Source organism: Amblyraja radiata, chromosome 8 (genome assembly GCF_010909765.2).
Source record: "Amblyraja radiata isolate CabotCenter1 chromosome 8, sAmbRad1.1.pri, whole genome shotgun sequence".
NCBI lineage: Eukaryota > Metazoa > Chordata > Chondrichthyes > Rajiformes > Rajidae > Amblyraja > Amblyraja radiata.
Window position 1 is genome coordinate 470,885 of NC_045963.1, and position 16,520 is coordinate 487,404.

Sequence of the window (16,520 nt, forward strand, 5' to 3'; positions counted from 1 at the left end):
AAGTCCAACCTCCGCAGTTTTGGGGACAGAGCCTTCTCCAGGGCAGCTCCCAGGCTCTGGAACTCCCTCCCCCAACTGATCCGCAATTCCGTGTCCCTCCCCATCTTCCAGTCCCGCCTCAAGACCCATCTCTTCACCTCTGCCTATCCTTAGCCCCACGTCCCCGTCCCTTTTCATCTGTGCATTAATTGCCTCATGCTGTGTTTTGTATTGAATTCTGTCTTTACTTTGTGTACTAGTCATGTCTCTACTATTTATTTCATTCCCCTTACATGTTTTTCCTATACATGCTCAATTTTTGTAAGGTGTCCTTGAGACTCTTGAAAGGCGCCCATAAATAAAATGTATTATTATTATTATTAATAAGAGAAATTAGATATCTGCTGTCACATACTTTATCAGCAAATGTGTGGAGGACAGTGTATCAAAGAAGACGATACAATACATGCATTCCCCAACTGGAAAGTACAGATGAACTGTGAGGTCCACTCCTAGGTGAAATCCAAGTCTGCAGTATTCAAGTCACCGATCCTGAGCGGCAAAATAAATCCATCTACAACCTTGGCAGATCCATTAAGATCTCAATGCATTCTATGTCCGCTTTGAACAGAAGATCAGTGATGGAATGCCACCTGCCCCGCCAGTCTCTGATGCGTCTGTACCAACGGTCACTGAAGCAGACGTAAGATCTTTAGAAAATAGAACACACAACAGTACAGCACAAGAACGGGCCCTTTGGCCGACAATGTTTGTGCTGAACGTGATGCCTAGCCGAACTGATCTCACCTGCCTGCACATGATCCATATCCCTATATTCCCTGCAGTTCCATGTGCCTATCTGAAAGCCTCTCAAAAGCCACTATCATATCTGCCTCCCCCACCATCCCAGGCAATGCATTACAGGCTCCCACCACCCTCTGTGTAATGAAAATTGCCCCGCACTTCTCCATTAAACTCCACCCCCCCTCCCCTCACATAGCTATGCTCTCTTTTTTTTAAAATATAATTCAGATGTCAATATATAATGAAGAGGAAATTTACATGGTCATTGTTCAACATGAATGAAAAATTATATAGGTGATTACTGACCATTGCCAAACATTCCCTTGGATCAAAACAGTTAAAGCTATTTCGGTGCAAGAATATACTATGCAGTCAAGTGATGAATCCACACACCCCTTTGATCTTGCACAACAATGTGTGTTCATTAACATATTAAAAAAAAAGTCCTACAAAAAATGGTGTTAATGAAACCCTGTTACCAGAACGTGTCCGATTGAAATATTTTCCTTCCTAAGAAAAATATTTCAATTGTGGAAATATAGACAATAAAATTTATAAATTGCTTTGTTTATACACATAACGAAAAAAATGAACAGACCATGGCAAATCTGCTTTCATTTCTAAAATGAGATCTATCAGTTGCCCGTGCAACAGTTTTACACGGCACCGACTGTTTGACCATTGCCAAATCAGATGAGTTGAATAAAAACTTAAATTGTAATTAGTAGCTGACCAAATTTTTTCCAAATTAAAAAAATGTATTGTATGTTAAACTATTGTGGCTAAATAGTCTTTGACTTCTGCTGGAGCGAGCCTGCGACATCCTGCCTCATCGCAAATTCCAACTTCTATATTATCTTCCGTCATCTGGCCTTCAAAGCTCTCCTTTAGTGTTAAGATTGCTGTATGAATGGCATCTTCAAGTTCGAGATCTTCCTTGTATCTCTTTTCCAGGAAGGTTTCTCCATTGACGCAATTCCTTCCCATGGCTGTCGCCTTCCATGCAATGTAAGCACCAGATGGACCCGACTGAAACAAATATGGCCTTCTCTCATCCCAACCAGTAATTAAGAGTGACATTCCAAATGGACGGACTCCATCAGACTGTGTGTATTCCTGCATAACAGAAGCCGCCCTCTGTACTAACTGAGCCATGGGGATGGGCTCTTGATATATTGGTAGTACTGTTGTGCCAACATACGAGCCCAATGAATCAATACCCTGTAGTCAGGGCACAATTCCACTATACACCATTCCTATGTGCTTTGTGATTGGCTCCACTTTGTGCACACTCTGTTCATCATAAAGAATAGATTTCTGTTTCTTCTCCGTTGCCAAAACTACACCATTGTACACCTTTAATTTCAACCGCTGGAGCTCCTGCGGCTACAGCTGCCAAAGCATACTCAATCTGGACAAGTTTGCCTGAAGGACTGAAGGTGGTGAGCGAGAAGCTGTATCCGCGGTCCACCATCTTCCCGCCGCTATTGTAGAGCATTTCTACCATGAGAAAAAGTTTCTTACTGTCTACATCTATGCCACATAATTTTATATCAACCCCCAACACTCCAGAGAAAATAATCCAAGACTATCGAACCTCTCATTGGAACTGAAACCCTCTAATCCTGCAGCATTCTGGTAAACATCCTCCACACCCTCTCCAAAGCTTCCACATCTTTCCTGTAATGGGGTGGCCAGAACTGCACGCAATACTCCAAATGCAGTCTCAACAAAGTCCTATACAACTGTATCATGACTTCCTGACTCTTACACTCAATGCCCCTAGCAATGAAGGCAAGCATATCACACACCATCTTTATCACCCTATCTACTCGTGCTGCCACCTTTAGTGAGCTGAGAACTTGGACTGAGATCTTGATCCCTCTGCACATCAATGCTGTTTAGTGTCTTGCCAAATAACTGTACGCTTCCTCTATCCATTCTTTCCTGAGAGTGAATCCACAGAAAGCAACTGGTCCAGATGGAGTCCCTGGCCATGTCCTCAGGACCTGTTCTGATTATCTGGCACAGCTATTCACAGATATATTTAACCTCTCACTACTCCGTTCTGGGATCCCCACCTGCTTCAAGAAGACTTCTACCATCCTGGTACCAAAGTAAGACAGCATGCCTTAATGCTATCCTGGTGCTGAAGAAAAGTAAGATAGCTGTCCATTGGCTCTGACATCTACCATCACGAAGTGAATTACTCTTAGTAATTAACTCCAGCCACTTAGCCAGGCTTGATCAACTGCAATTTGCTTACCTCGTAATATATGCACAGCAGACGTCATCTCCCTGGCCCTAGGAATCTGCTACCCCCTCTGCCACTGGATCCTCGACTTTCTGACCCACTGACCTCAGTGAGGATAGGTGACAACACTGCCTCCAGAATAACTCTCAGCACCAGTGTCCCACAAGGTCACGTTCACAGTCCTTGACTATACTCTGTTTACATTCATGACTGTACAGCAAATTTGGCTCTAAATCCATCTGCAAGTTTGCAGACGACACAACTGTGGCAGACCAAATCATGAATAATGACGAGATATAATACTGGAAGAAGATAGAGAACTTGGTGACATGGTGACAATAACCTCTCTCTCAATGTCAGCAAGACAAAGCAGCTAGTTATCGACTTCAGGAAGCATGGTGGAGTATATGCCCCAGCCAGCACCAATGGTGCAGATGTGAAAATGGGTGAGAGCTTCAAGTTTCTTAGTGTTAATATTGCCAATGATCTGTCGTGGACCAACCACACTGATGCGACAGCCAAGGCGGCACACCAACACCTCTACTTCCAGCGGAGACCGAGGAAATTTGGCATGTCTCCAGTCTCTTACAAACTTCTGCAGACGCACCATAGAAAGTACTGTTGCACCATAGAAAGCATAGTTGGGTTGCATCACAGCATGGTATGGGAACAGGTCCGCCCAAGATCGCAAGAAATTGCAGTTGTGGATTTGATTCCATGTCTATTTCACGCTGCCTTGGAAAACCAGCCAACAAAATCAAAGTCACACTAGTCACATCTTCCCATCTCCACCTCTTCCCACCTTCTGCGGAGACCTCTCCCTCCGCAACTCCTTGGTACATTCATCCCTTCCCACCCAAACCAACCACTTCCCTGCTATATTCCCTGGCAACCTCAGGAAATGTAACACCTGTCCACATACCTCCTCCGTCAACTCCATCAGGAGACCTCAGTATTCCTTCCAGGTAAGACAGATGTTTGCATGCGCCTCCTCTAACCTCATCTACTGCATCCCGTGTTTCCGATGCGAGCTCCTGTACATAGACTTGGTGACCTCTTTGCCTAATACTTGCGCTCGGTCCGCAAAGGCCTACTGGATCTCCCAGTTTGCTAACCATTTAAACTCCCCTTCCCATACTGAGCTTTCAATCTTGGACCTCCTCCATTACCAAAGCGAGGCCATACACAAAATGGAGGAACACCTCTTTATAGTCTGCTTGGGCAGCATACAACCCAATGTTGTGAAACCAAATTCTCCAATTTTAGGTTACTTCTACAAACACCTCCCCCTTCCCTCCTCCTCCCCGCAAACCATGACTGTGACCTTGCGGCAGTTTCCCCAGCCAAACCATGTCCTTTAACTACCTTCACAGTTCGCAATGATGTATCCCTTTTGGGTTCACACCTGCTTCTATATCTAACCTTTGGCCAACAATCTGCCTATCTGGGAACCTGCTCACCCAAGATCATCTGTTACTGGCCATGATTTATCCGGCCCTTTCTTGCTTCCGGTTATTTTTTCTCGCTCCCCCCTGCAATCAGTGTGAAGAAGAATCCCAGAACGAAAAGACACCTATCCATTTTCTCCAGAAATGCTGCCTGACCCGCTTAGTTACCCCAGCATTTTGTGCCTATCTTCAAGATAATTAAAGACTTGTCCCACTTTGGTCATTCCTACTTCTGCCTGTTTCCATCCAGCAGAACGTACAGAAGTTTGAAAGCATGCACCACCAGACTCGGGAACATTCTTCCCCTCCATTATCAGGCTTCTGAACATTCCTTCCACAAGATGGGATACGCTTCGATTTACAACTACCCCATTGAGGGTATTAGAGATCGAACGGCCTGTCTCATTAGGCAGTTTTTTTTAGTCGGTTAGGCTGTCACCACATGGTTGCCGGGGTGTCGCCTTTATGGTCGTGAGTGGTCTCCTCAGTCGGCCAAAGAGTTTCAGGTCGCCACTGGATTTTCATCAAATTTTTTGGAGACAGTCGGCGACAATGGGTTTGACACCAATGAGCGTAGCTTGACTTCTTCTGACGTAGATGCTGTCGTAGTTGTCGCCAGGTTAAAGTAGGTTGTCCCCGGTGCTGACTTTGTTTTTCTGTTGTTAAAGTAATGATTCTATTTTAAATTTTATGTCGAAGGGGGCTCCAGTTGCCGGTTTTTCATCGACCTGCTTCAACGATGACAGTCACCGGCAGTCACCTAAAAATAGCCTAAGTGGGACAGGCCCTTAATGCTGAGAACAACATTCTGCAGTCTGTAACTTCCCTTTTGCTTTATCTGTTGCACTTGTTTTTGAACTGATTGTAACTATGTCTGGTATATCAAATATGGTATAGCAAGCAAAACAAAGATTCTTTGCTCACTCACTCACTTAATAAAATATAGAAGAGTACAGCAGAGGGACAGGCCGTTCCAGCCTCCAATGTCTGTGCCGAACATGATGCCTACTTATACAAATTCTGCCTCCATATTTCTTCATATTGTGCATGTTCACATATTTGGGAGAAGGGTTTTAACTGTCTACTCTATCTACGTCTCTCACAATTTTAGAAGCTTCTAGCAGATCTCCCCTCAGCCTCTGAACCTCAGATGAAAATAATCCCAAATTTGTCCAACTTCTCTTTATAGCGATTAACCTCTAATCCTGGCAGCGTTCTGGAGACGTGACTAAACATAAAGCAAAAAATAGACAAAAGGGCACCAGAGAAGGAGGAGTTAAATGTAAAGCAAGGGCTAAAAGGGCATGACAGAAGGGAAAGGAGCATGATGAACACACAAAACAAAAAAATCAATGCTCATTACGCTGGGCTGCAAGCCACCCAAGCGAAATACAAGGTTATCCTGCAGTCCATGCATGGACCACTCTGGCAATGGAGAAGGCACTTGCGCTCTAAATGCAGGATTTCCCCTTGGTAATCATTTTAAATCCCAGTCCCATTCCCATACCGACCTTTTGTCTTTGGCCATCACCATTGCCAGAGGGTGGATACAGGCAAATTGATCTCCAGAATTTCATTACTGTTATGAAACAGGCAACAGGTAACGTCAGGCCCATTGGAACCAAACCTGAAATACAGACATGCTCCTTGCAAATTACTTGGAATTTCAAACATTTTGACAAACTAAACTAAAAATATCCCTTCAAGGTCTTCAACGTTTTACTTGCATGTTGATACTAGCCTAAATCTAACCAAAATCAGATTCCAGCAAATTCCTCATACCAAGTTAAGTTTTGAAAATAAGAAAGGAACAAATGATGAAAGATCATAAGGTCATAAGTGATAGGAGCAGAATTAGGCCATTCAGCCCATCGTCAACTTTGTCATTCAATCATGGCTGATCCATCTCTCCCTTCTAACCCCATTCTCCTGCCTCTGACACCCGTACTAATCAAGAATCTATCTCTCTGCCATAAAAATATCCATCGAGTTAGCCATTGAAAGTATCAGCCGGGAAGATCTGCCACAATGTGCAGATTGCTTTTTAAAAAATTGATTTTATGTGAACTAAGTTTTCAAGCATTTTTATGCTATTTCTGAGCTTTGGAAATTATCACACATAAATTCTGGTGGTTTTAGTCATTCTGTTGTTCCCACCATCTCAAGAAGGAAGCAAAACAGTTGAAATTAGTTAGCTCAAATAAGAAAAGCAAAGCAACTGGCACAAAGGAGAAACAATCGCTATGGAAAAGAGAGGTCCTCTAAGGTAACCCCCGTGGGGATTTGAGGAACAAAAAAGACCTCAGTGTACAAGTCCAAGGCTTCCTAACCCTTGCAGCACAGGTCGTAGGATTGGGCAGTAACTGGAGTATTGTGTAAAGTTCTGTTTGCACAAATTCGGAGGATCATAAATGCACTTGATAAAACGCAGAGGTGATTTACCAAGAGCAAATAAAAAGCCCAACATGTCATCTGTTCATTTCCCATCGCGGATGCTACCTGGCTCACTGGATTTTTCCAGGATTTTGTTATTTGCTCAAGATTCCACCATCTGATGTCTCGTGTCGCTGACTTACCCGGATGTGACTTGGGATGGAATGTTTCAGTTATGGAGAAGACTGGTCATGCTGAGTTTATTGTTCTTGTAACAGAGGAGGCCGAGTTGGGAACCTGATCGAGTTGTACTAATTTATTCTCCGTATTTATTTAGTATCTGAATGAGCACTTGAACCATCCAGGCATTATGGGCCAAATGCTTGTATATATGGATTAGTATAGTGTGTTAGAATGGACATTGCGGAAGAGGTGTGCTGTATGTGTCTAGAATAGTAGGATTTACAAACCATGCTAAATGACATGGAATAATACATATAGAGAAACAAGGGTTCATGTACAGTGAAAAGCTGTGTTTTGCAACAGATCAGATAATACCATCCATCGTCAATTGTCAATCTCACGTACAATAGAGAGAGCAAATGGGCTATACTCACAAGTAGAAAAGAGATTTAAATGAGTAGGGCAATTGTATCGGGTGACAGTGGATCCTTTTACGCAAAGAGTTGCCAAGTTCCAGTGAGATCAAGTATTAAAATGCACATTGAGGTTATAATGGAAATGCAGCTAATTGACAAAAATCTTAGGCGTGAAGTGCGTTACCAAAAAAGCAGAGATACACGGAATTGGTAAGGAATGAGAAATCGCATTAACACAAAAAGACAAGTAAGCACCAAGAAAAAGTGATAATATGAAGTTAAGGACTAGATCTGTATTATATCCTGGAGAGAGGAAGCAGAAATGGAGAGAGAGGAATAGGGAATCAATGAAATGTATGACTTCTTCCAGAACTCGATATTTCAGTTCCAAATCAGATATCCACAGGGGATCTCTCAGATGACTAAACTACTGCTAATTTACTATTGAATGCCCTATGGCCTCACGGAAAGTATGTGGGGAGGAAAAAAAATTACATAAACACAAAATCTAATTAAATTCACAAATTCGCAGCCGACACCACCATTGTGGGCCAGATATCAAATAATGAGATGGAGTACAGGAAGGAGATTGAAATCCTTGTGACCTGATGTCGAGACAACAACTATTCTCTCAATGTCAGCAAGACAAAGGAGATAATAATCGACTTTGCCGAGATAGCTGAAAGCTTCAAATTCCTAGGAGTAAATATCACCAACAACTTTTCCTGGACCACCCATATTGCAGCAATGGCCAAAAAAGTACACCAATGCTTCAATTTTCTTAGAATGCTTAGAAAGTTTGGAATATACCCAACAATTCTCATCAACTCACACGGATGTGCCGTAGAAAGCATTTTACCAGGATGCATCACAGCCTGGTTTGGGAACAGCTCCATCCAAGACCACAAGAAATTGCAGAGTGTTGTGGATGCGGCCCAGACCATCATGCAAACCAACGTCAATTGCATTGACTCCATTTACACCTCATGCTGCATCGGCAAGGTGACCAGCATAATCAAGGATGAGCCACACCTCAGCCACTCCTTCGTCTCCCCTCTCACTTCGGGCAAAAGGAATATGTATGAAAATTCACACCTACAGATTGGCATAAGGTCATAAGTGATAGGAGCCAAATTAAGCTATTCCGCCCATCAAGTCTACTCTGATGGGCGGAATGGCTGATTTATCTCTCCCTACTAACCCCATTCTCCTGCCTTCTCCCCATAACCCCCAACACCCGTACTAATCAAGAAACTATCTATCTCTGCCTTAAAAATATCCATTGGCCAGGCCTCCATAGCCTTCTGTGGCAAAGCATTCCACAGATTCACCACCCTCTGACAAAATAAATTCCTACTCATCTCCTTCCTAAAGGAACGTCCTTTAATTCTGAGGCTATGACTGGTCTGGACTCTCCCACTAGTGGAAACATCCTCTCCACATCCACTCGAAGTGTTTCACTATTCGGTAAGTTTCAATGAGGTCCTCCCTCATTCTTCCAAACTCCAGCAAGTACAGGCTCAGTGCCGTCAAACGCTCATCATATGTTAACCCACTCATTCCTGGGATAATTCTTGTATACCTCCTCGGGATCCTCTCCAGAGCCAGCACATCCTTCCTCAGACATGGTGCCCAAAATTGCTCACAATAATCCAAATGCAGCCTGACCAGCGCCTTATAGAGCCTCAGCATTACATCCCCAGTTTTGTATTCTAGTCCTCTTGAAATAAATGCCGTCATTATGTTTGCCTTCCTTACTACCGACTTGACTTGCAAATGAACTTTTTGGGATCCTGCAACAGCATTCCCAAGTTCCTTTTCACCTCTGGATCTACCCATTTAGAAAATAGTCTACGCCTTTCAGGGATGAGGATTCAGGGACAGTTTCTTCCCAGCCATTACGAGGCAACTTAAGCTTCCTACCAACAACTAGAGAGCAGTCCTGAGCTACTATTTACCTCTTTGGAGACCCTTGCACGATCTTTGATCGAACTTTACTGGACTTTAGCTTCACTAAACGTTATTCAGGTTATTCCCTTTATCATGTATCTGTGCACTGTGGACGGCTCGCTTGTAATAATGTACTGTCTTCCCGCAGACTATCTAGCACGCAACAAAAACTTTTCACGTACACGTGACAATAAACTAAAGTCAACTCAGTAAGATCATTTTACTGCCTAGCAACTTTCCACTCAAATGTTTTTCATATTATTTAACCTCAAGATATCCTAAAGGGCAAGTTTAAGTGGAATTTATAAATCGAGATAACTACTGTTACTTTTGTTGACACAAGAAAATGCAAATGCTTGAGCCAAACACACAATGCTGGAGGGACTCTGTGGACGACATGGACAGATGACATATCGGGTCTAGACCCTGTCTTGCCCAAGTTTGATGTGCATTTAAAAGTCTACCAGACTAAGGTGAGACCCGTTGGGTCCAATGTTCACACGGGAGGGCTGGTCCCCCAACACAATATTCCACCTCTCCAACAATTCCAAAAGTGGGAGGGGGAAGGGGGGGGGGGGGGCGGGGGGGTTTCTGGAGCGCTAGTATGTGTGTTGTGGACTGAAGGGACTGGTTTCCAGAGGGCTAGTGTCGACATTGTGGGCTGAATGGGCACTTGGGCTGGCAGCTCAGTCACTCAAGCCTGGCGTGCTGGCAGTTGACTCACTCACGGCTGTTGGGCTGGTAGTTGACTCACGGCTATTCCTTGAAATTCCATTTCAAGCAGGGAGCAAGGCCACCAGATTCAAATAAGCAGTTTCCTACCATTTCAAGCAGGGTGCAAGGCCACCAAATTCAAATGCAGTTTCATGCCATTTCAAGCAGGGTGCAAGGCCACCAAATTCAAATACAGTTTCATGCCATTTCAAGCAGGGTGCAAGGCCACCAAATTCAAATGCAGTTTCATGCCATTTCAAGCAGGGTGCAAGGCCACCAAATTCAAGTGGAGTTTCATACCACTTCAAGTAGGGTGCAAGGCCACCAAATTCAAATGCAGTTTCATGCCATTTAAAGCAGGGTGCAAGGCCACCAAATTCAAATGCAGTTTCATACCATTTCAAGCAGGGTACAAAGGCCACCAAATTCAAATGCAGTTTCATACCATTTCAAACAGCGTGCAAGGCTACCAAATTCAAATGTGTTTCATACCATTTCAAGCAGGGTGAAACCACCACAAAACCACACAATTCTACCGCTGCACCACAGAGAGCATATTAACGTATGGCATCTCTGTGTGGTATCTCAGCTGCACGGAGGCGGAGAGGAGAGCTCTTCAGCTCGTCGTCCACAGAGCACAGAGGATCATTGGGACAGAGCTACCAGCCTTGGAGGGCATCTACCACACACGGTGCCTCAGGAAGGCCGTCAGCATCCATAAAGACTCATCACATCCCTGTAACGGACTGTTTGAACTACTTCCCTCCGGCAGACGTTGCAAGGCCTTCTACGCCCGAACCTCCAGACTCAGAAACAGCTTTATTCCAAGAGCTATAGCGGCTCTGAACCGGCCCTGCTGAGTGCCCCCCACCCCCTCTGGACTGTCTCCCTCGGATGGTCACGACACACAGCTTATTTATTTATTTTACTTTCTTTTTCATCTGTTGGAGCTGCATACTAAATCTCGTAGCACTGACGTGCAATGACAATAAAAAATATTATTATTATTATAAAACACCACATAAAAACCACACTCAATTCAGTAGACATTCAGCGTGTTCAGTTGGTTCACAGCTCAGAGTCATGACCTCTCTCTCCCCCATATTGCAGAGATTGAGCCACGCCCACACTTCCGGGCTTTATAGTCCCTCCCCCTCCCACCAGAAGGGGCGTGGCCTTCATGGCTTGATTAACAGGAGCGAGAATCTCAACATTTTTTAAACACTAATAATTATTTTATTTTTAATCGATGGGAAAAATCCTCTGCACCTGGTGAGCGGAGAGGGACTCCGAGTAAGATGGCCAAAAATCACAGCCATAAGTGGTAGCGTTTTTCTAAAATCAATATACAGTGCAAACAGGAAGTGGTCAAGTTTAGACTTTTATTTATAAGCGTTTTCAAACCAACCACCACCATCACATTTGCTTAGCTTTTTCAAACCAAACAACCACCACCGCATTTGCTTAGTTTTTCAAACCAACCACATTTGCTTTGCTTTTTCAAACCAACCAACCACTACATTTGCTTTGCTTTTTCAAACCAACCAACCACCACCACCACATTTGCTTTTTCAAACCACATTAAGGGAACTCACAGGTCAGTAAAACCACTCACAGTTTAGTAGACATGTGTTCAGTGTTATTCACAGCTCAGACTGAGAGTCGTGACCTCTCGCTCCCTCATCTTGCAGAGACTGAGGCAGTCCACACTTCTGGGTTTTATGGTCCCTCTTCCCTCCCACAGGAAGGGGCGTGGCCTTCATGGTGTGATTGACAGGAGAGAGAATCTCAACATTTTTAAAACATTAATAAGTCTTTTATTTTTCATCAATGGGAAAAATCCTCGTCCTGCGCAGCGGAGTGGGAATCTGAGTAAGATGGCCAAAAATCACAGCCGTAAGTGGTAGCGTTTTTTCTAAAATCAATATGCAGAGCAAACAGGAAGTGGTCAAGATTTGAGTTTTAATTATATAGATGTTGCCGTTCAAACCAAATGCTAGAAGGTGATAAGCATTTACTGTTGCTTGTATCTCCAAACGTAGCTGCTGGCCACTTGAGATTTGCTTTGGAAATTGCCAAGGCAATCTCTTATGTAGCTTCCTGCCATGAATCAGCAGCAGTGGTTGTCATCATTACTGTTGAGAGAAAAACATCCCATAGGAGGCGTCTCCATATAGGAGTCTGCTTCATAACCAATAACAACTGGTGCAATCCTGGAAATATCAAGATGCTTTCCCGTTCCTGCTCACCGGACCTGGAGCACCTGACGATCTCATACCGCCCATTCTCCCTTCCCCGGGAGTTCGGCTCGGTGATCGTCACAGCCGTCTACATTCTACCGCATGCGGACACCGACGTGGCACTATAGGCCTTACACGATGTGCTATGTCGACATCAAAACAAGAACCCGGATGCGGCTATGGTGGTGGCTGGAGATTTTAATAAATCAAATCTCAAGAAGGTCATGCCGAACTTCTACCAACACATCACGTGTGCCACCAGGGGGGAGAGAACATTGGACCACTGCTATACGCCGTTCCCGAAGGTCTACAAGGCCGTTTCACTCCCTCCCTTAGGAAAATCTGACTACGCTGCCATTTTCCTGCTGCCGGAGTATAAACAAAGGATAGTTCGGGAAGCCGCAGTGATGAGGGACGTAAAGCGGTGGTCCGAACAGTCAGAGGCCATGCTGCAAGATGCACTGACAGATGTTGACTCGAATATGTTCCAAGCAAGTTCCAATGACGTCAGTGAGTTCGCGGAAGCAGTCACGGGCTTCATCGCAACAATAGCCGACAACATCGTCCCCACGGTAAGGGTTAGCACCGTTCCGAATCAAAAACTCTGGGTGGACAGGTCCCCATTCGTGTTGCCTTGAATGCTCGCACCGCTGCCTACAACTCGGGCCTGGCATCCGGAAATATGGACGTCTACAAGGTAGAGTCCTACCGACTGCAAAGGGCGGTGAAGGACGCAAAAAGGAGGTACAGAGACAAGATGGAGTCACAGATGGAGCAGCAGGACACCAGACGCCTGTGGCAGGGGCTACGGACTGCAACCAACTACCGGAGCTCCACCCCCCCCCCCGAACCGGAAGTGCCGGCACCTCCCTAGCTGATGACATGAACTCCTTCTACGCTTGTTTCGAGACGGGCAACATCACACCAGGTCTGCCGACTAACGACAACACCGCCAGCATGCTGGCTATCGAAGCAGAAGGGAGGTCCATCGCTAGGGATGTACACACATTCTCGTTGTCCGAGCACGATGTGAGGAGGGCTCTGACACGGGTGAACACGAGGAAAGCTGTAGGCCCAGATGGCATCTCGGGGCGGGTACTTAAGTCTTGTGCTACACAGCTAGCTCCGGTGCTCACTACAATATTCAACATCTCCCTGGCCAAGTCCGTGGTCTCTGCCTGCTTCAAAAGATCCATCATTGTACCTGTACCTAAAAATGCCTCCCACACCATTGAAGATAAATGGGGATACTGTCGATAGGGTGAGCTGCTTTAAATACCTGGGAGTCCACGTCTCAGAGGATCTGACAAGGACATCACACGCTGCAGCACTGGTGAGTAAGGCAAGGCAGTGCCTTTACCACCTCAGGCAATTGAGGAAATTCAGTGTCTCTGAGGATCCTACAGTGCTTCTACTCAGCGGCTGTGGAAAGCATCTTGTCCGGAAATATCACGATTTGGTTTGGGAACTGCTCTGCCCTGGACAAGATGGCTCTGCAGAGAGTAGTGCGTTTGGCCGAACGCACTATGGGAACTACACTCGCCCCCCTGCAGGAACTATAGAAGGTGCAACTCCAGAGCCAACAAGATCATGGGAAACCCCTTCCACCCCAGCAACGGACTGTTCCAGCTGCTACGGTTAGGCAAGCGCCTCCGTTGCCATGCTGTGAAAACGGAGTGGTTGAGAAGGAGTTTCTTCCCAGATGCCATTAGGACTGTAAACTCCTATCTCACCAGGGACTAACTTTACTGTACCATTTACTGTTGTGTGGTGTCTTTTTTAAATTACTGTTTTTTTCCTCCCGCAAATATGTAATATGTGAATATGTGATTCTGTTCCATTCTGTTTTGTGGTTTTTTTTTTATACACAATCCGCAAGCATTGCCACTTTTCATTTCACTGCACATCTCATATGTGTATGTGACGAATAAACTTGACTTGACCATGGGATTCAATAGGAAGTAGGGAAAGTTCCAATACTTACAGTTTTCTAAGAATGGGTGCCACCATAAAGCAAGTTTGCCTGTATAGACAATTTAAACCGAATGGTGGAGAGCATTTGTAATATATTGATTCTGAACTATGGTGTGCCAGAACGTAAATGACAAAATGTATTGCCTTTTCTTGCAATTATGAAATGAGCTCGCCCCCTCCTTCCCCCAAACCTATGTCAGGCTACCTTAACTGATGCTAGCAAATATGAGCACATTTGGCAGAAGTAATCTGGTTAAGATTAGTGTATATGAAGACATTCTGTGATATGAACTTAAGTTGTCCACAAATATTGCTCTTTGATAACTAATGGAGCAGTAAAGTTTACCTTCTGTTCTGTTGTGTTTCTTCATTAGCCATTTTTCTACTGTTCCGACATCAACACTTTCTGCCACATATTCTTCCAGCACATGTGCATGATGGGAAAGGTATGCCTTTACTTTATCATCTGTCAGACCTGGAAAGATACAACATATAAAAAGTGAAAGTGTGCAAGAATTGAATGAATTATTGCTTAACATCTGAATTAGTTGCCCTAAGGATCATTATTGTGCTGCTGCAAACCAACTTCAAAGATTTGTAATTGGTCAGTTGCAATCATAAAGTGGAACCTTAATTTAATGGCAATCAAAAGAAGCAGCATCATTCTCCAAAGTTATCAGATAAACACATGTGTATTGTATTTTGTTGTTCTCTACCGAATTCTAGATTTGCATCATTAAGAAATCTAAAAGTTTGGAATTATTTTGAAAATCACGAGTTCAAAGTTTTGGCATAATTAAGGGAAAAAAGGGTAAAAGACATATTAAGTCAAGCCATCTTGTTGCGTCTCGAATTCTTGCTGCTTCCCAAACAGATTCACAGGATCGTGCCTGGAATATGATGCTGGCTTTGCTGGCTTGTTCACTAAAACATACCAGAGAATGGGTTCAGTTTAGTTTATTGTCACATGTACCGAGGTACAGTTAAAAGCTTTTTGTTGTGTGCTAACCAGTCATCAGAAAGACAATACATGATTACAATCAATCCATTTAAAATGCATAGATACATGACAAGGGAATAACGTTAGTGCAAGGTAAATACAAGGGTCAGACACACATCTGCAAGGCAGAGGTCTCCTCTACCAACCTGCTCCTATTTTGCAATCATGAAATTCACTATTGCCATCAATATGTCAGTCTTTGATCCATTGAGGAAAGGGGTACTTGACATCAGACTGGCACAAAATGTAGGAGCTACTGGATAACAGTGAACTCTACTCTCCTGCAGGGTCTCGATTCCTGGACAACTTACAGCAGGTCTCTCTGAGCACAGGACCAAAAAAAAACGTATTCTGCATTCACAAACTCTTTCAAATTCCCTGAAAAGATAAGTGAACCAACATCACTGTCCTCGGCCAGGCTAACCTCCCCCATTGTAGAGGCCCTAACTACACTCAGTGAGCTTTATTTGGCATACTAGAGAAGGGGCGGTGCTGGACCTCCTGTTAGGAAATGAGACGGGTCAGGTGGCAGAGGTATGCGTTGCGGAACAGTTCGGGACCAGTGATCACAATACCATTAGTTTCAATATAATTATGGAGAGGGTCAGAACTGGACCTAGGGTTGAGATTTTTGTTTGGAGAAAGGCTAACTTTGAGGAGATGCGAAAGGATTTAAAGGAGTAAATTGGGACATTTTGTTTTATGGGAAAGATGTGGAAGAGAAATGGAGTACACTTAAAGGTGAAATTTTAAGAGTACAGAATCTTTATATCCCTGTTCGGTTGAAAGGAAATAGTAAAAATTGGAAAGAGCCATGGATTTCAAGGGAAATTGGACACTTGGTTCGGAAAAAGAGGGAGATCTACAATAATTATAGGCAGCATGGAGTAAATGAGGTGCTTGAGGAGTATAAAGAATGTAAAAAGAATCTTAAGAAAGAAATTAGAAAAGCTAAAAGAAGATATGAGGTTGCTTTGGCAAGTAAGGTGAAAGTAAACCCAAAGGGTTTCTACAGCTATATTAATAGCAAAAGGATTACGAGGGATAAAATTGGTCCATTAGAGAGTCAGAGTGGACAGCTATCTGCAGAGCCAAAAGAGATGGGGGAGATATTAAACAATTTATTTTCTTCGGTATTCACCAAGGAGAATGATATTGAATTATGTGAGGTAAGGGAAACAAGTA

General features: G+C 44.0%; 1 protein-coding gene and 1 pseudogene across 1 annotated transcript in view; both read right to left on the reverse strand.

The window, feature by feature from the left end:
• Window positions 1-15,768, reverse strand: part of pde10a (phosphodiesterase 10A) — a 215,097-nt gene extending 199,329 nt beyond the window's left edge. The window contains exons 1-2 of the mRNA XM_033026353.1: window positions 15,741-15,768; window positions 14,682-14,810 (exon numbers count right to left, since the gene is read on the reverse strand). Of these exons, the coding sequence (XP_032882244.1) occupies window positions 14,682-14,810; window positions 15,741-15,768 (157 nt within the window). The remainder of the gene's footprint in view (window positions 1-14,681; window positions 14,811-15,740) is intronic.
• On the reverse strand, window positions 1,330-11,798 carry LOC116975804 (annotated as a pseudogene).
• Window positions 15,769-16,520: the final 752 nt, after the last annotated feature.